We start from the raw sequence: 27,750 nt of genomic DNA on the forward strand, positions 1-27,750 counted from the left end.
ACAGAGCATGGCAGACCCTATGCTCACACCTGGAGCACAGTTTTCTACTGGGCAGTTTTCTTCCTCTTTTCCTCGAAATACAGGTTTACTATCCTGGCGTCGTGGGAGAGCAGCTGCCGGCAGTGCAGTGTCTCCTGGAGGACATTAGGAATATTTGTCCCTGTAAAGCAGACTCCAGTACTGCGTCCCCTGTGGACGGAAGTGCCACTGTCCACACATGACTCATGAACCACTTGTAGTCTTCCCTCAGTTGACTGGAGGATCCGTAGTGTTTTTCCTGAACCAGATTTATGGGGTTGGTGTCTGTCCCTCCTGACACACTCGGGGAGGTCTGGTGTGGAGTTAGTGTCCATCCTTTCCGACACACTAAAGGAGATTTGGTGTAGAGTTGGTGTCTGTTTGTTCAAGGAAAGAACTCAGCACAGTCAGCCAGAGAGGAGGATCACAGCACAAGATCACATGCCCAGAGCAGGCTTTATTCCCCAGCATAGGTTGTAGGATAGGTAGGAGGGTGTCCATCCACAAGGCCCAAGATTGTCACTGGTAGCTGGCTCCATAGGCTCTGCTGTCTGTACTGAATGCCAGACCCTAGCAGCTTTCAGTTTCAGCATACATTGCAAGGCATGTTGTCGAAGGTGTCTGGGCATGGAGATGGGGTTCTGGTACCACACAGTGTTCTTCAGAGAAAGGGCCAATCTGTGTAGTGAACTTCTGCTGGCCAGGGCTGGAGACAACCTCCCAAGGACAGCCCCTCCCTCAGGACTGTCCCGGCTGCGGGCCTTGGGTGGGATGCTGAAACATGCCCACAGATGCCCAGCGGGAGCTGTGCTGGCTGGCCTGAGCGGGCTGGATCCCCTGGGAAGTGGCCAGGTCCGTGTGACTCCTGAGCAGGGCTGGATCCCCTGGGAAGTGGCCAGGTCCGTGTGACTCCTGAGCGGGGCTGGATCCCCTGGGAAGTGGCCAGGTCCGTGTGACTCCTGAGCGGGGCTGGATCCCCTGGGAAGTGGCCAGGTCCGTGTGACTCCTGAGCGGGGCTGGATCCCCTGGGAAGTGGCCAGGTCCGTGTGACTCCTGAGCGGGGCTGGATCCCCTGGGAAGTGGCCAGGTCCGTGTGACTCCTGACCGGGGCTGGATCCCCTGGGAAGTGGCCAGGTCCGTGTGACTCCTGAGCGGGGCTGGATCCCCTGGGAAGTGGCCAGGTCCGTGTGACTCCTGAGCGGGGCTGGATCCCCTGGGAAGTGGTCAGGTCCGTGTGACTCCTGAGCGGGCTAGATCCCCTGGGAAGTGGTCAGGTCCATGTGACTCCTGAGCAGGGCTGGATCCCCTGGGAAGTGGTCAGGTGGAGAGACTGATGGGACATGGGTGTTGCCAGACTGTCTCCTGGCACTGTATCTGAGCGTCCATGGCAGCCGGCACCCAGGCCTGCTCCTCACCAGCACTCGGCAGCCGGGCCTTCATCTTGCTGGCATGTAACTTTGTCTCATGAGATCTTCAACTTGCACTTCTCATCTTACTAATGAGGTTGGATAGTTTATACTTGTTTGGAGTTTCTGGTTTGTGAAATTCTTTTTATCACCAGAGTAGGGATTAGTAAACTGACTCAGAAGACAGTGAAATCCCATAGCATCAAAATGACTCAACTCTAGCCAGGAGCCAATGGCTCAGGCCTATAATTCAAACTACTCTGGAGGCTGAGATCTGAGGATTACGGTCTGAAGCCCAGGCAGGAAAATCTGTAAGACTCTATCTCCAATAATCTACTCAGAAAAACCTGGAAGTGGAGTTATGGCTCAAGTGATAGAGCATTACCCTTGAGCACAGAGAGGCTCAGTGGCAGAGCCCAGGCCATGAGTTCAAGCCCCAGGACTGGCCAAAAAAAAAAAAAATGCCCCCCAGACAAAAAAAAACAACTACTCTGTGCAATTGTGCATGAGTGTGGATGGCTTGGGAAGCTAGGGCAGTAGTACCAGACTGGCCTGAAGACCAGAGTTTGCTAAGCTCCAGTCCCCACACCCACCCTAAACTGAAAGGCTTGTCCCGAGAGCTTCACTTCCCCAAGGGAGAGAGGGAGGGAGGGGCTGCTCCTGAGCTTCACTTCACTGCGGTCCACAGTTGAGAGGGCATCGTGAATTATACTGCTAGCCTAGGGGAGATCTGACCGGCAAGTGTGGCTTTTGCTGTGTGCGTGTCTTTCACACAAGGTAGAGTTGATTAACTGTGAGCCTAGAACTGTCGGCACTCGTGCCTGTGTGTGTACACACACACACACACACACACGTGCGCGTGTGTGCACGGGCGCGCACGCTCGTGTGCAAATGCACATACATACCAGTCCTGGGGCTTGAACTCAGGCCTTGGGTTCTGTCCCTGAGCTTCTTTTGCTCAAGGCTAGTACTCTACCACTTGAGTCACAGCTCCACTTGTGGCTTCTTTTGGTAGTTTAGTGGAGATTAGAGTCTTGCAGACTTAACTGTGCAGATTGGCTTAAGCCAAGATCCTCAGATCTCAGCCTCCAGAGTAGCTAGGATGACAGGTGTAAGCCTCAGGCTCTAGCTACTTCCCGGTTTTTGAGAGGTTAATTGGAGATAAGAGTCTGACAGAGACTTTTTTGCCTGGCAGGATGGGGGGAGGAGAAGAGGGGTAAGGAGGGGGCTGGCTTTGAACCTTAATCTTCAACTCAGCCTCCTGAGTAGCTTGGATTATAGGTATAAGGCCACGGGCTCCCAGCTCCCGGCTTTACTGGTTATTTTTGAGGTGGAGACTCATGGATTTTTCCCCTTCAGTACAGGAGTTTGAACTGAGGACCTTGTACTTGCTTGGCTTTCTTGCTTAGCTGGTGCTCTACTACTTGAGCTACACCACCAGCCATGATTTTGCTGGTTAATTTGAAGATGGAATCTTCTTGACTTGGGTTTGAATCACAACCCACTGGATCTCAGTCTCCTGAGTAGCTTGGGTTATAGGGATGAGCCACTGGTGCCTGGCAAGTTAACTTTTTTTTTCTCCTTTTTTTTTGGTGCCAGTCCTAGGGCTGGAACTCAGGGCCTGGGTGTTGTCCCTGTGCTTTTGTGCTCATGGCTAGCCACAACTACTACTTGTGCCACAGCTCCGCTTCCTGCTTTTTCGTGGTTATTTGAAGATAGAGTCTCACAGACTTTCCTGCCCAGGCTGGGTTTGAACCGTAGTCCTCAAGTCTCAGCTTCCCCAGTAACCAGGATTACGGACAGGAGCCACCAGTACCTGCCTCTTTTAACAATTTTTACAAATTGGAGCTGGGCACTGGTGGCTCACGCCTGTAATCCTAGCCACTCAGGAGGCTGAGATCCAAGGATCACAATTCAAAGCTACCCATGGCAGTAAAGTCCTTGAGACTCTTATCTCCAGTTAACCACCAGAAAACTGGAAGTGGAGCTGTGGCTCAAAGTGGTAGAGTGCTAGCCGTGAGTGAAAAGAGTTTAGAGATAGTGCCCAGGCTGAGTTCAAGCCCCAGGACCAACAACAGCAAAACCTAGACAGGGTAATGGATTTTATCCAATGATTTTTATGTATCTGTTGGGAAGATCCTATCATGGTTTTTCTCTTTTTCTCTTAATCCTAAATAGTGTGTTTATACTGTGCCCACCCCTGTTCTAGGGATAAACCTAACCTAATGAAAATGATTGTCCCTTCTGGGTATTGCTGCCTGTGGGCTGACACATAAGGTTAGAGTGGCTCACGGTTTCCTTCCAGCTCGCACCTTGCCAGAGTTTGGTGTGTGTTGCTGGGGATTAAAACCAAGTCCTCGTGGGTGCAAGGTGAGTGTACATTTCCATGCTGAAAATACTGTCTTTTTACTCATGGAGATCATTGTTTGCTCTAAGACATCTTAGAAGCACCTGAAAACTACCGTGTCTGTAGGGTTCTTTGAGGGGATTTGACTGCCTGCTCTGTTTCTATAACAGATGTAGAATGTTTGGGGGTTTGGGCACTTGCCTCAATTCTGGTGCATTATTTTTCTAGGAATTTGTTAGTTTCACATAAATATTAGTTTTGTTGACATGAGTTGTTCAGTGTTCTTTTATTGCTCAGTGTCTTCTTTCCCTCAGGACGTCCACTGGCTGTGTATTGCCTGCCTGCTCCCCTTGGTTCTCAGTAGTGTTTGTCACCTCGTACTAGATAAGTGACCTGCTCACTGTGTTGATTGTTTATTGTCTCTCCCATGACATGTGTGTGTGTGGTACTTCAGTCAGAAAGTTGCACTGTGCATCACTGGAACTACTGGCCACACTGGCCTAAAATGAAGTACAATTAAAACTTTGGTTTTCTAAGAGCCACCCTTTCGCTTTCAGACAAGTCATCTTTTCAGTGTCAGCGCCTCACAGGGTCAGTGGCCTGCAGGCTGAGCAGGGGACAGTTCATGGAGGCAGGTCTGGTCATGAGTCAATTCCGTCTGCTCATCTGAGCACCTCAGGGCTAGTTAATGAGGACTGGAGCTGTGGCTCAGTGGTGGAGCACCTGCCTCGCAGCAGGAGGCCCAGTGTGGAGGGAAACCGTGAATAAGCGTGTTGTCATGGAAAAGCCTCAAGAGCAATGATGGTATGAGTTTGATAAGAAAAGGAGCATCACTTCATTACATCTTAGCACCTGTTGTTGCAGGTTCTGTCTAACTGCGGTCCTTAAACCACATGCAGCATGTCTTCCTCAAGCCCTTCTCTAGTGGTGCCTGTTCTTAGGTGGACAGAGCCCTGGACAGGGGCTCAGAGCGGCGGAGTGGAGCCGGGGTAGTCAGCCCAGGCAGGTCAGGGTGCCGGACCACACGTGGCGTCCTTACCACCCTTCGCTTAGCGGGGGCTCCAGGTCCCTGGGGCTGCTCTCGTCCAGCCTCCCCTGTTGCCAGTGTCACGCTCGCCGTTGCTTTCTGCCAGACTCCAGCACGGGCACAGGAACCACACGCATGGTCCTCAATGCGTATTCACTGGGTGTGTGGCGGATCTGTGCCCAGAAGGAAGGGCTCCGTACCGTGTGAGGACACAGGAGTTGCAGACATGTGACGTGTTAAGACAGTTGGTTGCTCCTAGGCCCTCCAGGTGGTCCCTGAGATCCCTCCCTCCCTCCCTCCCTCCCTCACATCTCTTCTCTGGGCTGGGCGTAGGGCCTCTGGCTTCATCTCCGTGTTTTAGAGCTTTCTTCACCATCATTATTAATCTTCTCTTTGAATAAGCAAGTAAACAAGCAGATACACTTAACCCAGCAAGGCTGGGGGATGGAGTCGATGCTTGCCTGGCCTGTGCCCTGTACCCCTATGATGACGACACCATTTCTGCTTCTCCACAGGCTTCACGATGTAGCTGGAACTCTAGGCTGTCATTCGCAGGTAAGTTGAGGCTGATCTTCCCTCTTCGCTGCCTGTGAATTGGTGAGCTTTACCTAGAATCCCTTGGCAAGTGCAGTGTGACCATGAAGAAGTCAGGTCCTTCTATGTCCTTGGTGCTGTCCTCAGCAGCTGGCTTCCGCTGGCTTTCGTTGGCTGATGTTTGTTTCTCTTGAGCGTGGGCCCGCCACCAGCTGTGTAGACACGGCTGAGATTCAGAGGGCTTAGCGGTGGGTTGTGTGCAGGGCTGTCAGTGATATGCCTGAGTAACAGTACCATTTCTGACCTAGAAAATGGAAAAAGAGCCAGGGCCAGAAGGAAGGTGCAGAAGTGAGCCTGAGTGCAGAGTGAGGAGGGATCGCCGCGTCCTTGTGGGGGCGCCTGAGGGACACGCAGACGGCCGGCGTTGGTGAGGCCCAGTGCTCCGTCAGTAAGGTCTGGCTACCCACGGAGGGAGGCCTGGGGTTCCATCTGTGGGGCCAGCCCTCCAGAGAGCGTGGATCTGGGGTCCATTCAAAGTGCTGGGGCACTGGTGGCTCACACCTGTAATCCTAGCTACTTGGGAGGCTCAGATCTGGGATCGTGATTTGAAACCCAGTCTGAGCAGACCAGACAAATCCGAGATTTTTTTTTTTTTTGGGGGGGTCCACTCGTGGGGCCTGAACTCTGGGCCTGGGCGCTGTCCCTCAGCTCTTCAGCTCAAGGCTAGCGCTCTACCACTTGAGCCACAGCGCCACTTCCGGCTTTTTTCTTTTTGCTTATGTGGTGCTGGGGAATTGAACCCAGGGCCTCATGCATTGCAAGGCAAGCGCTCTACCACTGAGCCACCTTCCCAGCCCCAAATCCAAGATTCTTTATCTCCAGTTAACCAGCAAAACTTGGAAGTAGTGGTGTAGCTCAAGGGGTAGAGCATCAGCTTTGAGCAAAAGAAGCCAAGCAAGAGCACAAGGCCATGAGTTCAGGCCCCAGTGCCAGCACAAAATAATAATAATAGTAATAATAATAATGACGATGATGGTCTTTAAAGTGGGAACAGAGGAGGAGGTAGGTACGACAGTGGTGGCTGGCCGTCAGATGACCTGGGGAAGGTATGTGGTCTGGAGGTGGTAAGGAACGGGTTCCATGGCCGTGCCCTGCCCTGGGCATCATGTCTGAAGGGTAGACGGTCATGCTGCATGAGGGCAGTCAAGGTCTGGAGCTCAGCAGGTTCTGAGTGGTGATGACTTACTGTGGAAATACAACCAGTAAGTCTCCTGTGCTGCTGAGTGGACAGACTAGTCTAACCATGCCTACACAGAGAGCATGAGGGGTGAGCATGCACAGCCATTTAAACTGTGAGCTGGGTTTGGGGCCTGGACCTCAGCGTCCATGCTCAGAGGCCTCATGGCAGATCTGGATAACCCTGGCTAAGGAGGAGCCCAGTCAGACTCCTGTAGAGGCCAGGGAGTTCTGTCTTCCTGGTGGACTGGTATGAGGCCGATGGGCCTCTCCTCAGGGCTTACCTTCTACCTGCTGCTGTGGCCTGGGACAGCCTAGTATCTGATGAGCTGGATTGGGCAGCAGAGGAGGACACAGGCTGTTGGACAGGGAGGCTCTGAAGGGAATGATGATGTCCAAGATGAGTATCATGTTGGGCTTAGGAGAAGGGCCGAGTGGGTCTGGAGACCCTGAGATCCTGTGCGTCAAGCAGCAGTGAGCACCAGCAGCTGACCCTGCTGTGTGGACTCGGCAGGGATCTTGGGGTCTCTATGCGTGTGCCATGCAGCTGCCCCAGCATGTCTGGCTGTGCTCTACCTCTACCCGCCCTTTCCCCCTCTGCTATCCCAGAGCAGAATCCTTGGGGATTCCATTGCAAACCAAGGGCCCCAGTCCTGGATTCAGACCTTCCCGGCCAACTCTCCTCTGCTCTGTTTTATAAACCCTCCCTACTTCTGTGCCACCCCTTCCCGCCTCCCCCCCCCCCCCCCCCAGCCTCCAGTAGGAGGGGAAGAGGCCAGGGCCATGCAGAGCCAGTGTCTTGGTAGGAAGGTCTTGTCATACTCCCACACTGTCTGCAGCTTCCTGTCCCAGTCCTCCATGAGACCATTCATTGTTCAACATACCCTCCAAATGAGGAAATGAACTAAGTACAGGCAGCTCATCTGCGGCCATGAGATGTCCCTGGAGGAAGTTCAGAGCCATGGGTGAAACACAGAGCAGTCGAGATGTTGACTAGTTTATCTGTGTGTTTCCCTTGTAGAAGCCAAAGATGTTGACCAGGAAGATTAAGCTCTGGGACATAAATGCCCACATCACGTGCCGCCTGTGCAGCGGCTACCTCATCGATGCAACCACGGTGACTGAGTGTCTGCACACATGTGAGTACAACCCCGACCCCTGCCTACTGTGGGTCACCCTAGACAGGCATGGAGGGAAGCTGCTGCAGTGTGCTCTGTAGGACTTTGGCTGTGTTTTGTCAAAAGCTTTGGGCTCCGGTGTGAACCACAGATCAGAAACATTAGCCTCCGAGTGAAGCTGTTGTGGGTGATTTCTCTGGAGTGAGAGTTCATTCTGGAAAGCTGCACTTATAGCAGCTGTGCTGTGAGTGTAAAGGGTTAAGTATTGACTTCCAGCAGGGAGAGACACCAGTTTTAAACTCCCCGATGAGATTCTGACATTTTTACAGGGATCTGGGATCTGTTCCTGTTACTTGGCTCCCTATTCGGCTCTCATGGGTGGTACACATTTGTAACCACCAAGGAGGAGTTAGTTAAGGTGAAGACTCATAACACAAATACTTTCCATCTTATACTTTTCTCTTAAAAAAAAGATTTCCCAGGTTTTTTTTGTTGTTGTTGTTGTTTTTGTTGGATGTGGGACTTGAACTCTAGGCCTGGGCGCCATCCCTCAGCGTCCTTTAGCTCTTCAGCTCAAGGCTAGCGCTCTACCACTTGAGCCACAGCGCCACTTCCTGTTTTCTAGTGATTAATTGGAGATTAAAAGTTTCTTGGACTTTCCTGCCTGAACTGGCTTTGAACCACAATCCTCCTCAGCCTCCTGAGTAGCTAGGATTATAGGTATGAGTCACTGGTGCCTGGCATTCCCAGTTTTTGTTTTTTGTCTTTTGGTTTTTTTTAGTCTTGGGGTTAGAACTCTGGGCCTGGTGCTGTCCTTCCGCTCAAGGCTAGCGCTCTACCACTTGAGATACAACAGCACTTCCGATTTTCTGAGTGGTTTATTGGAAATTAAGAGTCTCAAGGACTTTCCTACCTGGGCTGGCTTTGAACCGCAATCCTCAAATCTCAGCCTCCTAATTACAGGTGTGAGCCACCGGTACCCGGCCCAGCTTTTTTTTTAAAATAGGGGGTTAATTCATGAATTGATCAGTGCCACCCCTCCCATGGTTCTCCCCCATTTCTCCCAACACCACAGTCCCCTCAAATTAGTTAGTTTTCATTTTCTCATGTGTACATTGAATATTATGACTATATTCACCCACCTTTTCTCTTTTACTAGGGCATGGGGGTGTTTTTGGTTGTTGTCTTTTGTTTGTTTTATTTTTAGTGCCAGTATGGGACTTGAGCTCTGGGCACTCTACCATTTGAGCCATGCCTCTAGTTCCAGCTTTTTGCTAGAGGTTGAATCTCTTGGGTTTATTGCCCAGGCTGGCTCTGAAATAGGATCCTCAGATCTCAACCTCCTGGGTAGCTAAGATTGCAGGTGTGAGCTACTGACACTTGGCACGATTTGCCAGATTTAATAAAATTTTTGTTGTTGATGGTGGTGGTCCTGGTGCTTGAACTCTGGGCCTGGGCACTGTCCCTCAGCTCTTCAGCTCAAGGCAAGTGCTCTTCCACTTGAGCCACAGCGCCACTTCTGGTTTTCTAGTGGTTTATTGGAGATAAGAGTCTCACAGACTTTCTTTCCTGCCCGGGCTACCTTTGAATTGCAATCCTCGGATCTCTGCCTCCTGAGTAGCTAGGATGACAGGTGTGAGCCACCAGTCTCTGGCTTTAATAGAATTTTTATGTTGAAGTTACTCTATTGTTGGAAACTGGCAGCCAAATTTTGTCAGGCAGTTTTTACTGAATTGTATCTAGTTTTGTTATACAAGAGAATGCTATGATGATTTAGGCCAACTGGACGGAAATTCTCAATATTAGCTGTGTCGATGGCCTTTGGTGGCCGCATGCTGCGGTTTGCTCTCCGCTCAGCCTGCGCGTGGGGGGTGGGCTGGCCGCTGCACAGTCGATATTCCTTTCTACAGTGCTTCCCAAGGCAGGCGCTTTCTTTCAGGAGCCAGACACTGTGTGGAGGAGGCTGCTGGTGAGTGTCCCTCCGGCTAGGCGTGGGTGTTGGGACCGCTCAGTGCCGGGCCCGCGCTCACCTGCCGCCCTTTGCAGTCTGCAGGAGCTGCCTGGTGAAGTACCTCGAGGAGAACAACACGTGCCCCACGTGCAGGATTGTGATCCACCAGAGCCACCCGCTGCAGTACATCGGGTGAGTGCCGCGCGCGCCCCAGCGCTCACCCACCTTGGGCGGCTGCTCTGCTCCAGGCTGCCCGGGCGCCAGGCACGGCGGCCAGGGCCACGACAGTAGGCATTGCTTGGTCAGCAACTGTGCGGCAGCACCACGCAAGTGGAACTTTGCAAGTTTCCTAAGCGGGAAATGGAAGGTGTCCCAGATGTGCCTTTCTGCAGAAATAACCCACCCTGTACTGGCGTTCGGGCAGAAGAGGTGCTCGGACCAAAGAGCAGAATTTAGATCTGTGGGATCTCTCTGAAAGAAAATCCCCCCCACACACACTCGCCTACAAGAGGAAAGTAGAAATAATCTGAAACCAGGTTAAAGGAAGAGGCATTCACTTGTTTTCTGTGTAAGCATTGAACAGCATAGCATGTTGCATACAGAGCTTCGAGGCATACAGCAGCTTAGCTTTCCTAGGAACAGCAGCCCAGATTCACAGGTTCAGGCCACAGAAGGCCCTCCGTCCCATCAGCATTTCACTGTGGAACCAGTGTGAGTTTTCTGTGACTGTGGGCCCTTCAATGGATTGCCCATGCATGGCATCCCTGAGAAACTCCCATGGTCCATGGGCCCAGTTGGACATCTGGAGACATCCATTGGCTCTCTACCCTGAGCTCTTTTCTGTGTACCAGGTGCAGGGTAGATGGGAAGCCTTTGGATTAAGGATTCTGCCCATTTTCCTGTGGCTCCTCTCCGTGTGGTTCCAATTCCTGCTCTCTGCATTATGACCAGCAGTACCAGGCATTTAATTTTTCCAATACGGTGGCTCTGGGTAAGATTTACTCTGTGCCTCTGGTTTTCTCGGAGCTCCCAGGTCTACATGTTGACTGGCCATTGGCACTACTCTGTGGGTACCATCTGTCCTGGATGCTTTGAAAGTCTTGTCCCATCGCTGACTGTGGGCAAGCCGCACAGTCTGCTTTCCATCTGTGGTGGTGTTTTGCAGAGCTGGAATGAACTCTTGACAGAGGGATGGCAGAGTCTATGTGTGAGCCAGGGACAGGAGCCTGGAGAAGCTACCACCCTCTCCAGGGTCCTGAGCTTCAGGGCCTCACGCGGGGAGGCCCACCTTTTATCACAGGCTTGGCATCCTAGAGAGAATGAAGAATAGGTGCGGGCCAGGCAGAGGTAAGGGCTAGGATTTGAGTATATGTGTGGGGGCATTTATTGGGTTAGCGGGGGCTGGTTTGCCTCTGGCTTTGGACGCTTTGCTACATAAAGATACAGAGGCTGCGTGTTGAGTGGAGGCATTTGCCTTCTGTGGGCCCTGGACCTCTGGGACTCTTGGTCACGTCCAGGCTTTGCCTAGAATCACCTAGCTAGCAGCTTCACTCCTGCTCTCCTTCTACTGGATGCCGCACTCCCAGGGTGAGGCAGACAGCTGTGGTCCTGGGACACTTGGCTTTGGCTTACTTTTGGGACTTAAGGTGGAACAATGTGAAGTAGGGCCAGGGATGATGATGGTGTGAAACGTACCCTGGTCAGGGGCTGGTTTGGGACCATCGGGGTCTGGTAGACAGCATGCAGGAGAGAGTATAGAGAGTGCAGGAGAAACTCTGAAGCTACCATCCTGGATTGTGAGTGCATTCACTTGGCACCATTTCAAAGTACTGCCCTGCACTGTGGCTGTTGGACCTGCTTAGCACCTCTCCTGGGGAAGCCCCTCCAGCCCCACTTCCCAACCCCTGGCCCTGTCAGGTGGGCAAGGCCTACCTCATTGGTCAGAGCCCCAGTGTGGAGCTCTGGCTACCAGTCTGTGAGTTCTAGTGGAAGCTAGGCAGGTACAGTAAGACCCATGAACTCCATTTTCATACTACTCTACTTGTGTGTCCTAGTCCAAGCGTGAAATATAATTCCTCATGTGGTGAGAAGAATTCGTGTGACCCTGTGTGGTTCCACACCATGGCTGAGCTCACAAATGAGAGTTTCCAAGCCATAAGTAGTTTGTAGATGCAGCAAGTAACAGGCTTGTAGCAACTGGGTTGCCAGGATTGTAGCAGACCCTGGCTGCTATGCTAGGCCCTGGAGGGCTAGATGTTTGTGACTTTGTGATGTGTAGTCATTCATCAATTTTTGGGCATATAAGGGCTTTCTTGTTACAGAATGACGCTTGAAAGTTAACATTGGTTTGAAAATTAAGACATTCTTTAATTTTACCCAAGAAAAGAAAATAGTTACTTTAATGTAATTGTAAAAGCTTATGTTTAAGAATAACAAACCTGCCAGGCCCTGGTGGCTCACACCTGTAATCCTCACTACTCAGGAGGCAGAATCCGAGGATTTAAATTAAAAGCCAGCCCACGGGCTAGGAAGTTGGCTTATTGGTAGAGTGCTTTCCTTGTATGCATGAGGCCCTGGATTCGATTCCTCAGCACCACACAAGCAGAAAAAGCTGGAAGTGGCACTGTGGATCAAGTGTAAGAGCGCTAGCCTTGAGCTGAAGAGCTGAGGGACAGCGCCCAGGCCCAGAGTTCAGGCACCACAACCAACAACAAAAGCCAGCCCAGGTAGGAAAGTTTTTAAGACTCTTATCTCCAATTAACCACCAAAAAGCTAGAAATGGAGGTATGACTGAAGTGGTAGAGTGCTACCCTTGAACAAAAAAGCTCGGGGACAGCACCCAGGCTCTGAGTTCAAGCCCCAGAACTGGCATACACACACAAAAAAATAGCAAACCAGAGTATTGGAGATGGTGCCCCTATTCCTTCTCAGAAAGCCTGTGTAGGTATAACAGGAAGACCACAGAAAGAAAGCCTGAAGTCATGGAGCCCAGGGGCTGTAGGGTGGGAGGTCCCAGAGACACAGGGATATGGTAGCCCACATTTGTGGGCCACAGTGGTGCTGACTGTCCTGAGAGAAGGGCCCTGTACACTAACCCTGTGTCCAGCAGACAGGGCATTGGATCCTAGAAGATTTCATCTGCTATCATCATTTGACGCGTTCATAAATACCTAGGACCTAAATTAAATGGAATACTAATTCAAGTCATAGATAACTTTTTTGATAGCACACACTTCTATTTTGCAAGTAGAAAATGTGGAGAATTACAGGACCAAGGCCCTGTGACTAACTGACCCTGTTCTGTCTCTCTGCAGGCATGACAGGACCATGCAAGATATTGTTTACAAGCTGGTTCCAGGCCTCCAAGAAGGTGAGTTCAGGAGCCCTCTGCCCAGGTCCTCACCAGGCCGGGGCTGTGGCCAAGGCCTCTCCCCTGCAGACTCTCATCTCCCTACTCTGCTCTTAACACTGGGTTCTCCATTGATTTTTCCAACATGTGCAAACTGTTTTGGTTCTGGAAAAAGGCAAAGTATACCTCAAAGTAAAGTGTCAAGATCTTAAATATGTGCAGCGGTTTCCTTCCTGGTAGCGCAGATGTGTGAGAGGCCCTGCACTCTGTGTGGCTCTGCCTGCTGTCTGCCCCCCACCCCTTCCTGCTGTTTGATCTTGAGGCTGTTTGTGAGGGCCAGAGATAGGATTTTTTTTTTAACGCTTGACTATAATGCCCTGAGGACATGTGGGAAAGTGGTACTGACTCCCTCATGTCGCTTGTCCCCTCACGGTGATGTCTCTAGTTGGCTCATGTCAGCTTTCCAGTTGTTTTGGTCAGGACCCGCATAGGGTCTGTGCCTGGAGCTGACTTACAGGCCTCCTCTGGGCCTCTCCCGTCTTGTCTTTGCCTTGTCCTAAGGTTCTGGACTTAGCAGGGGACTTGCCGTGGCATCTTCGCATGTCCCGTGTGTTGGAATTGTTGGTGAATATATCCGTTGGGCCTGTCCCACTCGGGTCCATGTTTTTGGCAAGCCCACTACTGGGAAGTCCCTTTTCCTGAGCAGGTGGAGTCAGCTTCTGAGGAGATGGTGCCTTATTGGTAATTCCTGCCAGGCAACCGCAGTCCTGTGTTCATGGGTTTCTGAATCGTAATGCGTTTATAACGACGATTGCTGCTTGGTCTCCCAGTGATCCTGTTTCGGAAGATAGGCAGAATAGATGTCAAGTCTCCACATTTGCATGATAGCAGGTGGCTCATTTCCCTGGCCAGCCGCACGGCCTGTGTTCTCAGTTCATTGCATTATCTGAAGCTTGAATCGTCACTGCTTTCTGGCCAGCTGGCATCTCACATTTGGCTGGAACCCTATTATAGCCCTGGTGGCCTTAGATGTTCTGGGCTCCTTAAAGGCCAGGTTTCTCAGTCTCTGCCATGCAGTGCTGTCCTGAGGGCATGGCCTGGGTGCTGGGGACTTTGTTGCTGTGTCTTTTGGCAGTGAGGAAAGTGGTATGGGAGGGCGGTCTGGCTTGTTCCCATTGTTATCCTTGCCATATCCAAGCACCTGCCCTGCATGGCCACTGTTCCCTCTGGAGGTTTCCAGGAGTCTGGAAAGTCAGAGTTCTGCATTCACACCTCGGGCATGTGGAGGCATGGCTGCCTTGTGACTCGGCTTCTCACTGACCCTCACAGAGTTCACAGGCCGGCGTGTTCCTGATGCAGTGCTCTCAAGTGCTCTTTTAGTTACAGCCGCTTGTTACTCTTCAGGATTACTCTGGCTTTGAAACCATCAACAAGCGGTAAAGGCCGCCTGCCACTTCTTTGGCTTTCTTTTTTGTACAAGCAGTTGTAAACCTCATTTCTCAGGCCAGAGGTCTTTAGCTGGACGCTCAGGTAGACTGGGTCGTGCTTTGACCATGGTGGTGCTGCTGTGAGGCGCAGCATCGGCTCTGGGGGTCCCTGGTTAATTCTCGCAGGACAGCTGAAGGGCTCCAGCCCCTTCCTGGTGCTCTGCCCCGGGCCCTGCTGGCCTTGGCTCTCACTTGGACCCCTTGGTAACAGGCTTCCTCCACAGCTCCACCTGTGGTTCTGGAGCCCGTGCCAGCTGCTGACTTTTTCTGTTCCCTTGCAGGCGATTTGGTAGAAGTTCATTTTCAGTTATTCTTTGGTATTAATTTCTTTCCCTGAGGCAATATCTTTATCTAAACTTTATCAAGATGCCTACCACCCCCCTGCTTTTCCTTCACATTGCGGTGGCTTCTGTATCCACAAACACGATGTATATTCCTCAAGAATGCATGCCATATCTTTTTTTTTTTTTGGGGTCCGGTTGTGGGCCTGAATTCTGGGCCGGGGCGCTGTCCCTCAGCTCTTCAGCTCAAGGCTAGCGCTCTACCACTTGAGCTACAGCGCCACTTCCGGCTTTTTCCTTTTTGCTTATGTGGTGCTGAGGAATTGAACCCAGGGCCTCAGGCATGCAAGGCAAGCGCTCTACCACTGAGCCACCTTCCCAGCCTGTATGCCATGTCTTTACCAGTCTTCTACCAAGGGATATTGAATTTGTGTCTCATGGTTTGCTTTTTAAGAAAGGTATGCATATGGGTGAAAATATCTGTTGGTTTATTTCTTTCTTGTGGCTGATTGCACTATCTGGAACAGGAGTTGGCCCGCTAACAGCACCGGCTGCACCTGACTCACTGCCTGCCTCTGTGTGGCAGGTGAGCTCAGAACATGTGCTTCAGATTACACAGTCGGAAAAAAAAACAAAATAATCTTGCTTTGTAACATGAAAAGTACATAAATTGAATTTCGCGGTATGTTAGTCTCATTAGAAGCCAAGTATGGCTGTGCACACTTATAATTCCAGCCCTCAGGCAGCTGAGGCAAGGCCCTCCTGGGCCACATGGTAAGACCCTCTCTCAAATCCCCTCCTCCTCCTGGGGGTTGGGGGCTGAGGGCTCATGCCTTAATTCTAGCTACACAGGAGGCTAAGATCTGACAAAGTCAGCCCAGGCAGGAAAGTCTATGAGAGCCTTATCTGCAGCTAGCCACCTGAAAACCAGAAGTGGCTCTGTGGCTGACAGTGGTAGAGCACTAACCTTGCGCAAAACAGCTCAAGGACAGAACTGAGGCCCAGAGTTCAAGCTCCACAACAGACAGGCAAAACAACAACAACAAACCCTCACCCCCCCAAAAAAATAAAGTTTTATTGAGACACAGCCACGCTTATTTGTGAATGTATTGTATGTTATCTCCCGTGGCAATTACGTATTTGCTACATATTATGTGTTATGTGGTCATTGCTCTGATACACTGCTCAGCACAACAGATTCTTTTTTTTTTTTCCCCCAGTCCTGGGGCTTGAACTCAGGCCCTGGGTGCTGTCCCTGAGCTTCTTTTGCTCAAGGCTAGCACTTCACCACTTCCGAGCCACAGTGCCACTTCTGGCTCTGTGTATGTGGTAGTGAGGAACTGAACCCAGGGAGGCCTCATGCATGCGAGGCTAGCTCTCTACCAGAAAGCCATGTTCTCAGCCCCAGGACAACACATTTCTCAGCAGGAGACAGCCCTTTGCGTGCAGTGGTATACTGTGGTGAGACACCTTGGGCTGTCAGCACATGTCCAACATGCCAAAACAAGGAAAGAGGAGAAAAATAACCCTAAGTGTTAGCCTGCTGCTGCTGACCAGTTGCTACTAGTAGCAGAGCACTGTACTCACATGCAGTGATGTGTGGCTACTCACAGATAAGCCCAACACACAGAGACATGGTATCTAAGAAAAAATAGGGGGGCTGGGGGTTTAGCCCAGCGGAAGGGCGCCTGCCCGGCGTGCGCAAGGCTCTGGGTTCGGTCCACAGCCCTGGGGAAAAAAAAAACGGAAATTTTACCGTAGAACAGGTCATCAAAGAATCTTTTCACAAAAGCAAAACACAAAGATGAGGCTATAAAGTAAGCTGCTCATTGGCTCACTTGTCAGCCAAACAGGCAAAGCACTTATTTACTGACATGAATCAATTAAGGCATGTGTGACTGCAGCAACCGAAGAACACACTTACTCAAATGGTTAGCTTCTGGGTAGGAGTGCTCTGGGGCCAGGGACATTGGGAGCAGAATCAGCAGTTGAGTATGGAGTGTTCTTTCTTGGCATCACTAATGCTGCTCAAGACCTTGTGTTCTGTCAGTGCTGAGCAGAAAAGGAGCCTCTGGGATAGTCTTCTTTCAACGCTTCACAGCAGGATAGCCAAAATGTCTAGCTGCATAAGTTAACAAAACTAGCAAGAGTGTAGTTTTGAAGCTCATTGTTATTCACCATCAGGTATTTACAAAGCTTGTGGATCTTCCATGCTATAAAGCCATACTGTCCATGGTACACCTCATCTGCCCCCATGCCCATAGCCACCATTGACTCTAAAGGCCCAGCGAACATCCTGGCCTGTCCACCACATTTCATTGATTTGGCAGTGATAAAATGAATGTGTGTGTTTTTTTCTTTATCTGTTTGAGCAGAGGGCAGAGATGGCAATTTTCTGAATGAGAAGAACTTTTAACCATTGTTGTCAAACATTGAGTGGTTTTGGAGGTTAGCTTTTGCTAAGGACCTAATAAAGCTGAATATTGAGTTCACCTTGATATTTTAAGACAAAACATTTACATGTAGAATGTATTGCCAACATCAAGCTGTTACTCACCTTTCCATCAGTGTGACAAAATCACCAGCTTACCAGAAGAAGAACTTTATTGGTTCATTTTTGAGGTTTCAGTCCAGAATCAGTTGATCGTATGGCTTTGGGCGATGCAAGGCAATGCACTGGGAGGTTCGTGTGGCTGATCCTACAGTACTTTTTGAACAGTAATACAAGTGCAAATTAAGTTTCCATATTTCAGCATCTATTGAACTGTGTGCACATAAGGAGCTTTTACACCTATTCTTCAGTTAGAAGTGATTAATACGCAGCTGAGTAGCATGATAACAAGCAAATAAGAACTTCACAGAGCTCCATGACTGCATACTAAACAACAGCTCCCAGGATCCTATTCCTACACGCTTTCCACATGGGGTTCTCTCCACATCTTATTTTCTCATTAGCAACAGCATTTAAAGTTGATAACCCAAATCTACAACTTCCTTCATGTGCTGTTTGTGAAGCTTTTCTATAATTCTTTGCCTACTAAAGATGAAAGGTTATCTTAATTTTTAATAGCGGAAATGAGGAAACAGCGGGAATTCTACCACAAGCTGGGAATGGAGGTTCCAGGCGACATCAAGGGGGAGGCGTGCTCTGCAAAACAGCATCTAGACGCCCGGAATGGTGAGTAACGGCCGGCGGTTTGATGTCCAGGAGCTCTCCTCTTAGGCCTCCCCTCACAGACAGCAATGCGACCGGTGGAGTGGATCATGGAGGGGTAGGGAGCAAGAGGTCCGTGAAGCTTAGGTTGGGTGGAGGATGTCGGGGAAAGAGGAGCTTTAGGATAAAAGGGCAAAATGACAGTTTGATTTGGACATGAAGTTAGTGGCACATTAAAGTCTTTATCATGAATTATTCAAATAACTGAGTGGACCACACATGGATTGGGGGGATCATACGTGTTCCTAAGGGTCCTCCAGAGGTGCCTGGGATCCAAGGTCCGGTCCTAGCCTGCATTCAAGCAGTTGGGTTCCAGGAGCCAGTGTTCTAGGAAGGCTTCTGGGTCAGGGCCAAGGGCCCTGGGAGCTCATTCCATTCCCCAACCCCCAGATATACAGCACCAAACCCGGCTTTCCACCTGCTGTGCAGGGTCACCCTGTGCCACAGAGGAGTGACCTTGGAATGGCTCAGACTCACTGGGTTCCTCTTCTTCAGCAGCCTTCGTAGACTGAATGTCAACAGCATTTTGAGGGTTCTGTGGACTCTTAAAAATAGTGTAACATACTGCATTTCGTGACTCAGGTTGGGTATCCTTCATCCAAACAGCTTTGAGTCTGGAAGCATTTCAGATTTGGTGGTACATTTGCATATAAGACAAGCTGTCTTATGGAATTTCAAGATACATTTCATATACCCCTGTATATACATAGGCCCAAGGGTATGTTCATACAGTATTTTCAGTGTGTCTGTCTGGCTTTGGCCTGTCACAAGGGGTTGGTTGTAGAAGTTCCCACATACAGCTCAGGAAGTTTGGGGTTTTGAAACATTTTGGATTTTGGATTGGGAACACTCTGTCTGAATGGTTTTTCTGTTTGTGCTAAAAGGTGAAACCAAAGCAGATGACAGTTCAAACAAAGAAACAACAGAAGAGAAACAGGAAGAAGACAATGATTACCACAGGAGTGATGAGCAGGTGGGCTGCTTCTGGCGGGCTGGCATTCCAAACTGGGGTGTCTTGTGAAGCCATACCTGAGTTAAATGCCTGGGGGTTTTCTTCCTCTGAGTTCCACACAATATCTGTCTACCTTTTCTTTCTTTGTCTTTTTTTAACCAAAGTAATGTGGAGTGACTATAAAGCATTTCAAACAAAAAATTACAGGCTGCCCCTAGTGCTGATTGCTTAGCACCCCTGCAGGTCTGTACCATTTGTAGTCCATTTGTAGTCCTCTGGTGGGTGCTTTTCCATGCATGAAGATAAGGAGAGGAGAGTCAGCCTGCAGGGCGGGGGATGGTCCAGATCTCCTTCACTGTGTCATCAGATGAAGACGACCACTAGATCACTAGAGAGATGCTGCAGAAGGACTTGCTAAAACTTCCTAACCCTGCTTATAGAACTTTTTTTTTTTTCCTGTTGGTCATGGGGTTTGAACTCAAGGCCTGGGCGCTGTCCCTCACCTCTTCAGCTCAAGGCTAGCGCTCTACCACTTGAGCCACAGCTCCATTTCCAGTTTTCTGGTGGTTTATTGGAGATAAGAGTCTCACGGGCTGGGCGCTGGTGGCTCACGCCTGTCATCCTAGCTACTCAGGAGGCTGAGATCTGAGGATCGCAGCTCAAAGCCAACCTGGACAGGCAAGTCTGTGAGACTCTTTATCTCCAATAAATCACTAGAAAACCAGAAGTGGCTCTGTGGCTCAAGTGGTAGAGCGCTCGCCTTGAGCTGAAAAGCGCAAGGACAGCGCCCTGGCCCAGAGTTCAAGCCCCACGACCGATCAAAAAAAAAAAAAAAAAAAAGGAGTCTCACAGACTTTCCTGCCCGGGCTGGCTTTTAACCATGATCCTCAGATCTCAGCCTCCTGAGCAGCTAGGATGACAGGTGTGAACCACTGGTGCCCAGCAGAACAAGCAGTTTTTAAGAGCATGTGTATAAAGTGATTGATGTAAAATTCCTTCTACCTCAGTGAGGTAGAGCATACTTCTAATTTCAAAAAGGCCACCATCCTCAATGCAGGAACAGGTACTTACCCAGGAAAGTCCCTGAGAGTTGACAGAGAATCCCTCTTACTGTGCCACCTACACGTTCCAGGTGAGCATCTGTCTGGAATGCAACAGCAGCAAACTTAGGGGCCTGAAGCGGAAGTGGATTCGTTGCTCGGCCCAGGCAACAGTCCTGCACCTGAAGAAGTTCATTGCCAAGAAGCTCAACCTCTCCTCCTTCAATGAGGTAGGCAGCCATGCACTCAGGAGTGGGGACAAGGCATTTCTCCTCTGAGCAGTTTTGGAGATTGTGGGGGGAGAGCACAGTGTGGACAGTTTCAGCCACGGTACTGCCCGTGTCCCTCAGTCAGGACAGATCCCCAGGGATGGATCCGTCCCCCAGACTGTGGTGTGAACACAGCCTTGTGCCCTCTGAGGACGAAGGGCTGGCTTGGCCCCAGCATCACTGTGTGGGAAGCGGGAGCGGCCAGCTCCCAGCTGCCTCTGGCCCTTGAGGAACATCAGTGCTTTTATGAATGTTCCCGATCCTTTGTAGCTTGTGCAGCACCGACTCCTGCTCCCAGGAGGAAGGAGCAGCTCCAGGCCCAGGCAGTGTCATTCTCACCGTCGCCCTCGGTGTCGGTCCCTAACCAAAGCCCTTCTCCCACAGCTGGACATTTTATGCAATGAGGAAATCTTGGGCAAGGACCATACCCTCAAGTTCGTGGTTGTCACCAGGTGGAGATTCAAGGTGAGAGTGCATGGCACTTGTTCTCTCTGTGATGGCTCCAGTCAGACTGTGGTGACGCAGCAGGATCATTTCGAGAATCATTACCACAGCCGGGCACCGGTGGCTCACGCCTGTCATCCTAGCTACGCTGGAGGCTGAGATCTGAGGGTCACAGTTCAAAGCCAGCCCAGGCAGGAAAGTCCCTGAGACTTTTATCTCCAGTAAACCACTAGAAAACCAGAAGTGGTGCTGTGGCTCAAGTGGTAGAGCGCCGGTCTTGAGCTAAAGAGCTGAGGGACAGCGCCCAAGCCCAGAGTTCAAGTCCCACAACCAACAAAAAAAAAAAAATCACTACTGTAGACAGAGTCTCCCTTCCCCCGTCCTCCCCCCCCCCCCCCCCAAGAGACCGGTGTCAGAGGGTGCAAGTTTGGGGGAGCGACCCCTGCATGGGAACAAATCTCCAAACCCTTGGGCCAGAAACAAGCAGTGAATCTCTGGGACTGGGAGCGATCTAGCTGAGCCACTGGCTAGAAGGAAAAGAAAAGCAGCAGCTAAGTGGGCCCAGGTTCACTGCCTAGGGGCGTAGCTGACCAGTGACCGGGGGGGGGGGGGGGGGGCATATGAGAGAGAACACAAGAAGGACCAAAGCCAGTGTGGTGGGCAGGAGGCACTGGTTACCAGGACCTCTTCCAGGCCTAAGGAGCCACGGCCCCACACTCCGTGCCACCCAGGACAGAAAGCTCCTGCCTTCCTAGTATCTCTCTGCCCTCTGAGGAGATGGCCGTCTGGCCGCCGTGGCTCCCCCCCCCCCCCCCCCCCGCCCCTGCCAGCAACTGTCTCTGTCTTGCAGAAGGCGCCCCTCTTGCTGCACTACAGACCCAAGATGGACTTGCTGTGACCTAGCAGTCTCGGCGCCCTCGGGGCTCCGTGCGGTGACCCTGCTATGGAATGTCACCTCTTGGGTGTCATGCGGACCAGATTTCTGAATAGAGAATATTTATAACTTTTGTATGAGAGAATCCACACCCGAGACACTACCAGCACGCGTTTACAGAGGATGAAGACACTTGGCAGTTCTGTGTGACCGCGCACACTCGTCTCTGCTTCGTCCCCAGGCCGGAGGGCGAGTGCAGCGCGACCTGCTTCCGCCACCTCGCCCCTCACTCTCGCCTGCTGCCCAGGTCATGAACCGCTGACTTCGTATTGGTTTAAGTCATGGATTGGGTTTCCTGACGGGCCTCAAAAATACTTGTATTTTTATCGCATCCTTCCTAAGTTATTGAAAAAGAGCCTTTTCATGGTAAATAATATTTATGTTGCCTTTAGCTTCCTGAAACTTAGAAGATATATAAAAATTTAATTTAAAAGCATACCCAAAGAGGCTTGCAGTAATACTATGATTTAACCATGGTGATGAATTTCCACCTTGTAGGATATAGCCAAGGCCTGCGCTGTGTCCTGGGCCGGCCTGAGCAGCCAGGTGGGCAGGGCTCCTTTGTCACCCCACAGCAAGATTCCAGCACGCTCGGCAGGGCAGACCAGAGTAGCGCTGGCTTGCAGAAGAGTTCCTGGTTTAGAAAGGGCCCAGATGCCTGGAGTCACCATCCGTGTTCCTAGCTCTCCCTTCCGTTCTGCTGCCGGTGCGCCGTGGCAGTGGCTGTTTGGTGCCTGCGGACAGAGCCCAGCCCGTGGGGCCACGCCTGCTGGTGTGCCCCTGTGCCAGGCTTGCCCTCCGGCCAGGGGCAAGGGCGAGGGTGGTGTGTGCGCTTCGTGGCTCGGCTGAGTGCTGCAGGACGGGCCGGGCAGGCCAGGCCGCTTGGCTCTCACAGGCAGGCGGCCCTTTGTTAAGCCCTCTCACCTCCCAGTGTAATTGGGTTCAATTTTTAAATTGAATTAGAGGATCAAATCGTTGCCACCACGTGGATGTTTGTCCCTCATGGCAGAGACGGTATGGGGCAGGAGAGCAGAGGAGAGGCGCTTTTCTGTGGTGGTTGGAGTCCCGTGGGAAGCTGCACTGAGCACTACTTCTTGATGATCTGTGGGCTGGATTCTTCCCTTCCTTCCCCAGGCCCTGGGCAGATGGCAGATGGCCCCCAAGGGGCCCACTCAGCCCACTGCCCTCCAGCAATTGCTGGGTAGACAGAGGGCCCCAGTGTGTCCATGAGTCTTCACCATAGCCACTGGAATTTCTTCTTCATTTGCTTTGAAAGTTGGTTGGGCTTGCGACAGCTAGTTTCGTTTCCTTTTCACGTACACAAAATGTTAGAAGCAGCAACTGATGAGACTTAAGGTCAGTGATGAGGAAATGTCCAAATTAACTCATCCAAGCAATCTTCAATGTGAGGCCTTTCTTAAAATAAAAACAAGCTCTTTGTTAGTAATTGGTCAAAATTCACCTCTTTATTTAAGCCCAGGACTCTCTGGATTACTCAGTTTCCTGAGCTTGCTATTCATCCAAATCGTTTCTAGAGTTACTTACTATATAAGGGTTTATGAGTAAATATTACCTGTCTACCTCAAAACACAAGACACTGCTGAAGTACCCGGCAGGACCCTGTTCTCACAGTGCAGCTGAAGAGTACCATTAGGTTTAGGTGTTTTCTGTATGGTGAAACTAAAGGATTAAATGGTTAGGAGCCTCCAAATTCAAATAAAGATAATTTACAGTTCTGATCAAATGTAGTATGGCTGTATAATCTCATGACATGCATTTGTAACTTTGTAGCTACCTTTGGAATCACTTGACTTTGCTATGGTGCTAAGTTGACAAATCTAAGTTGTGCAGCAGTGCAGACCTCCCGTCTGGGCGCTGCCCCTCACAGCCCTGCTCTGTCACCATGTTAACCTGATAAACCTCAGCAGCAAAAGTACCTATTTTTCTAAGATTCCATCACACACCTGGCTGCACTTGCAGGTGTCTCCCGGTGCCCTCTGCCCTTTGGTCTGACCTGTAGCCTTACCTCGCTTGGAGACAAGCAGAGTGAACCTGTGTCTGATGGAAGCTTCGGGCCGCCTCTTCACCCCTGCCGAGCTCCATGTGACAGCATGAGTTCCAGGCCCTGTTAGCGATTGGTCCTGTTGAGTTTCCCAGCAGGCCTAGCTCCTTCGAAGTCGTTTTCACAGCTGCCGTACAGGAAGCCCGGCGCTGCCGGAGGACCTGCAGGCCCTGGTGCCGGTGCCGGTGCTGGTGGCGGCGGCCGTGGGACCAGCCTCCCAGCACTGGTCTCGCCAGACACCATTTTCATGAAAATAGAACTCAGATAGAATATATAATATTGAATTTAAGATTTGGGGGGTTAAAAAAGAAAACTTTATAAAATTATTTATTCTATTTTAAGCCTTCTATCATATTTTCCCATCCAATCGTTTGGTTTCCGTGGTCCAGCTTTATTTACAGGCATATAAAATGAAATTGTGAGATGTTTTGCAAGCTTCTTTTACTTTGTGTAGCCTTCATATGTTTTTATAGGGATGAAGAGCATTTTTATGCTTTTGTGCAATAGGTTCCAACATGCATTTATTAGATGTGTTTTAATTGTGATCTAGCATCGATTCTACTAAACTGAAAGGGAATATAGGTGGAATTTCAAATTATGTGTATTCAGCTGTTTGGTTTTCTTTTTCGTTGTTGTTATAAGAATGCGGTATTGGGCCGTGTGCATGAATACTTGCCAGCAATATCCTGAAACAAGCAGCCAGGCTTACCTAGGTCCTGGTGCCGGAGCCTGTGTGCGCATAGCCAGGCCACCCTGGGGTGTGGCCTCAGCCCACAAACCTAGTGGCCTTCCTTCATGGCTAGCGGGCTTGAGGCCTGGCTTTGTGTCAGTCTTTGGAGATTGGTTTGTTTCTCAGGGCTGAACGGCCTAGGAGCGAGCCAACAGATTTCTACATAGTACGTAGAGGTTGAGTGTGCTCCCAAAGCATTAAAAATAAATAGAGTGCAGATAGCTCAATCACACAGAACAACCAATGTCTGTTTCCTCAGGAAATCATGTAAGCCCCACATCACATGTGACCTTACTCAAAAATAAGGTTATTTCTCCACCTTGATACTTAAATACACCACATGAATCGACCGCTGTCTGTAGTTTGAAAACTGACACTTGTTTCACACTCTTTGCACACTGCTCTCCCGCCAGGCCAGGACCGGATCACGGGGGTGGGGGGCTGGGCTGTTCACTCTCATCCCTGCCACTCCCAAGAGTGCACTGAGGAGTGTGTAGCTTTGCGTAAATGTCTACATCCCAGCTCTCAGCTGGGCTCCAGATGTGTTTCCTCGGTGAAAATACGTCCAGCCAGGGACGGTCCCGTGAACTATCGCCTCAGAATGGTGAGCAGAGGAAAACGCCACAGTATTGAAAAGGATGATGCAGATACAGATTCTGATGTTTGATTTGAAAGTTTACATTTTTTATGCTTGTGTTGGTGTGTGATTTTTGTACCATCGGTGGCTAGTTTTTGTCTAAATCTTTTTTGGAATATTGCTTAATGTTTTGATTTTATGATAGTGAAGCTTGTATTCAGTGTTTTGCCAACTAATATTATATGCTTGTAATAAAAGCAGAAGAAAAACTTGACTAAGAATCTCCCAGGCTGGAACTTTATTATATAGAATACTTGTAAGAACGTAAGACAGTCTCATGGATACAGTTGGCCTTCTGTTCATCAGATGCTACATCCATAGATTCAGCCAATCATAGATTGAAAATATTCAGGGAAAAATTCATTTGAACTGAAAATACAGACTTTCCTGTCACTCCTTAAACCATATACCATAACAACACAGCATTCATATGTATTAAGTATTAAAGTATTACAAGTAATCTATAAAGTACGCAAGAAGATGTGCATGGTTATAAGTTAATGCTAAGCCTTTTTTTTTTTTTTTTTTTTTGTCAGTCATGGGGCTTGAACTCAGGGCCTGGGCACTGTCCCTGAGCTCTTCAGCTCAGGTCAAGTGCATTACCATTTGAGCTACAGTGCCATTTCTGGTTTTCTCATGGACTTTCCTGCCAGGGCTGGCTTTGAATCATGATCCTCAGATCTCAGCCTCCTGAGTAGCTGGGATGACAGGCATGAGCCACCGGTGCCTGGTGCTCTATGCCATTTCATAGAAGGGACTTGAGACCTGCAGATTCTGGTGTTGGTAGAGAATCTAGCCCTGCGATGCTGAGATACAGAAGCCAGCCATTCAGGTAGGCTCACCCACGTTCATGTACTCGGCACAGGAGCACATGCTCACTACATGTGTGCATACTACAGCCTGGCCACAATGCGCACAGGAGCATTCTGTGCATGTACACCGCACGGTCACGTGTGCAGGAGCACATGCTCACTGCATGCATGCTCGCTGCACACAGGAGCGCACTACGTGCATGTACACAGCACGGTCACATGTGTGCATAGGTTCACTGCGCTCTCCTAGGTATACCACCTTTTTTCTTTACTCTGCACAGCATTTGTAACATGCTGTCTGTTACAGAACATTTAAACTGGCCCTGGGGAACCTGGAGTGCACTCAACTGGTCTGAGTGGAGCAGGTGTGACAGCAGGCGTTGGGGGCAAGCCCGCTGGTTCTGTGGGTGGCTGGCTGGAGATATGGTCAAAAAGGGAAAGAAAAAGTGCTCGCCAGACTTACCAGGGTTTTTTTTTGGGGGGGGGGGTACTGTAATTTTTATTTCTTATTACTATAAAAGTGATGTACAGAGTAGTAACAGTTACGTAAATCAGGTAATGAGTACATTTCTTTTTGGACAATATCAAGTTGTATAGCTCATTTTCAACCAGACTTCAGTTTTTAATCTTCCATGGCTGGGAAGGTGGCTTAGTGGTGGACTGCTTGCCCAGCATGCATGAAGCCCTGGGTTCGAATCCTCAGTACCACATACACAGAAAAAGCCAGAAGCGGTGCTGTGGCTCAAGTGGTAGAATGCTAGCCTTGAGCAAAAAAAAAGCAGCTTAGGGACAGTGCTCAGGCCGAGTGCAAGCCCCAGGACTGGAAAAATTAATATAATAGTAATAATAATCTTCCACTTCTCTTGCAAACCTGAGAAAACAGGAGGGAAAGAATATTGACCAAAATTAAATTCTCATGGCCCTAAAATCAGTAAGTTGAAAAATAAATTTGCCTTAGAAAATGCTTATTTTCTGGGGCTGGGAAGGTAACTCAGTGGTAGAGCACTTGCCTTGCTTGCATGAGGCCCTGGGTTCGATTCCTCAGCACCACATAAGCAAAAAAGAAAAAAGCTGGAAGTGGCGCTGTGGCTCAAATGGTAGAGCGCTAGCCTTGAGCTGAAGAGCTGAGGGACAGCGCCCAGGCCGAGTTCAGGCCCCACGACCGGACCCCCAAAAAAAAAAAAAAAGTTAAGCCGGGCACTGGTGGCTCACGCCTGTAATCCTAGCTACTCAGGAGGCTGAGATCTGAGGATCGCAGTTCAAAGCCAGCCCGGGCAGGAGAGACCGTGAGACTCCTATCTCCAATAAACCACCAGAAAACCGGAAGTGGCGCTGTAGCTCAAGTGGTAGAGCGCTCGCCTTGAGCTGAAGAGCTGAGGGACAGCACCCAGGCCCAGAGTTCAAGCCCCATGACCGACCAAAAAAAAAAAAAAAAAGTTATTTTCTGCAAGTCTTTTGTTGTTTTGTTTTGGCCAGTCCTGGGGCTTGAACTCTGGGCCTGGGCTCTGTCCCTGTGCTTTTTTGCTTTAGGCTAGCACTCAACCATTTGAGCCACAGTCACTTAGAGTTTTTTCTGAGTAGTTTACTGGAGATGAGTCACAGGTTTTCCTGCTCAGGCTGGCTTCCAGCCTTCTCCTTGGATCTCAGCCTCCTGAGTAGCTAGGACTACAGGCGTGAGCCAGTGGTACCCAGCTTCCGCAGACTAACCTCTGAAGAGTTCAGGACCATGTCACACTATGTACCACCAGTGTTGATGCCTTTTTGTTTGTTTGCTGGTCCCCAATCTTGAATTCAGGGACTTGGCACTTCCTTTGATCTTTGATACTAAAGGCTAGCATTCTACCACGTAAGCCACAAATCCACTTCCGGCTTTTTGGCGGTTAATTGGAGCTAAGAGACGCA

At 50.1% G+C, this 27,750-nt stretch overlaps 1 protein-coding gene across 2 annotated transcripts in view; it reads left to right on the plus strand.

Moving 5' to 3' along the window:
* The window catches only part of Pcgf3 (polycomb group ring finger 3), a 30,711-nt gene extending 5,461 nt beyond the window's left edge, over positions 1–25,250 (plus strand). The window contains exons 2-11 of one of the 2 annotated variants that reach the window (XM_042672778.1): positions 5,314–5,353; positions 5,641–5,785; positions 7,590–7,707; positions 9,733–9,829; positions 12,952–13,007; positions 17,825–17,932; positions 18,853–18,941; positions 20,053–20,190; positions 20,614–20,694; positions 21,524–25,250. In XM_042672778.1, coding sequence (XP_042528712.1) covers positions 7,599–7,707; positions 9,733–9,829; positions 12,952–13,007; positions 17,825–17,932; positions 18,853–18,941; positions 20,053–20,190; positions 20,614–20,694; positions 21,524–21,571 — 726 coding nt within the window. In that variant the 5' untranslated portion in view covers positions 5,314–5,353; positions 5,641–5,785; positions 7,590–7,598 and the 3' untranslated portion in view covers positions 21,572–25,250. The remainder of the gene's footprint in view (positions 1–5,313; positions 5,354–5,640; positions 5,786–7,589; positions 7,708–9,732; positions 9,830–12,951; positions 13,008–17,824; positions 17,933–18,852; positions 18,942–20,052; positions 20,191–20,613; positions 20,695–21,523) is intronic. The other variant, XM_042672779.1, reaches the window with a different exon arrangement.
* The last annotated feature ends 2,500 nt before the right edge of the window (positions 25,251–27,750 follow it).

Source organism: Dipodomys spectabilis, unplaced genomic scaffold, assembly GCF_019054845.1.
Source record: "Dipodomys spectabilis isolate Male_0828 unplaced genomic scaffold, ASM1905484v1 ptg000771l, whole genome shotgun sequence".
NCBI classification, from domain to species: Eukaryota; Metazoa; Chordata; class Mammalia; order Rodentia; family Heteromyidae; genus Dipodomys; species Dipodomys spectabilis.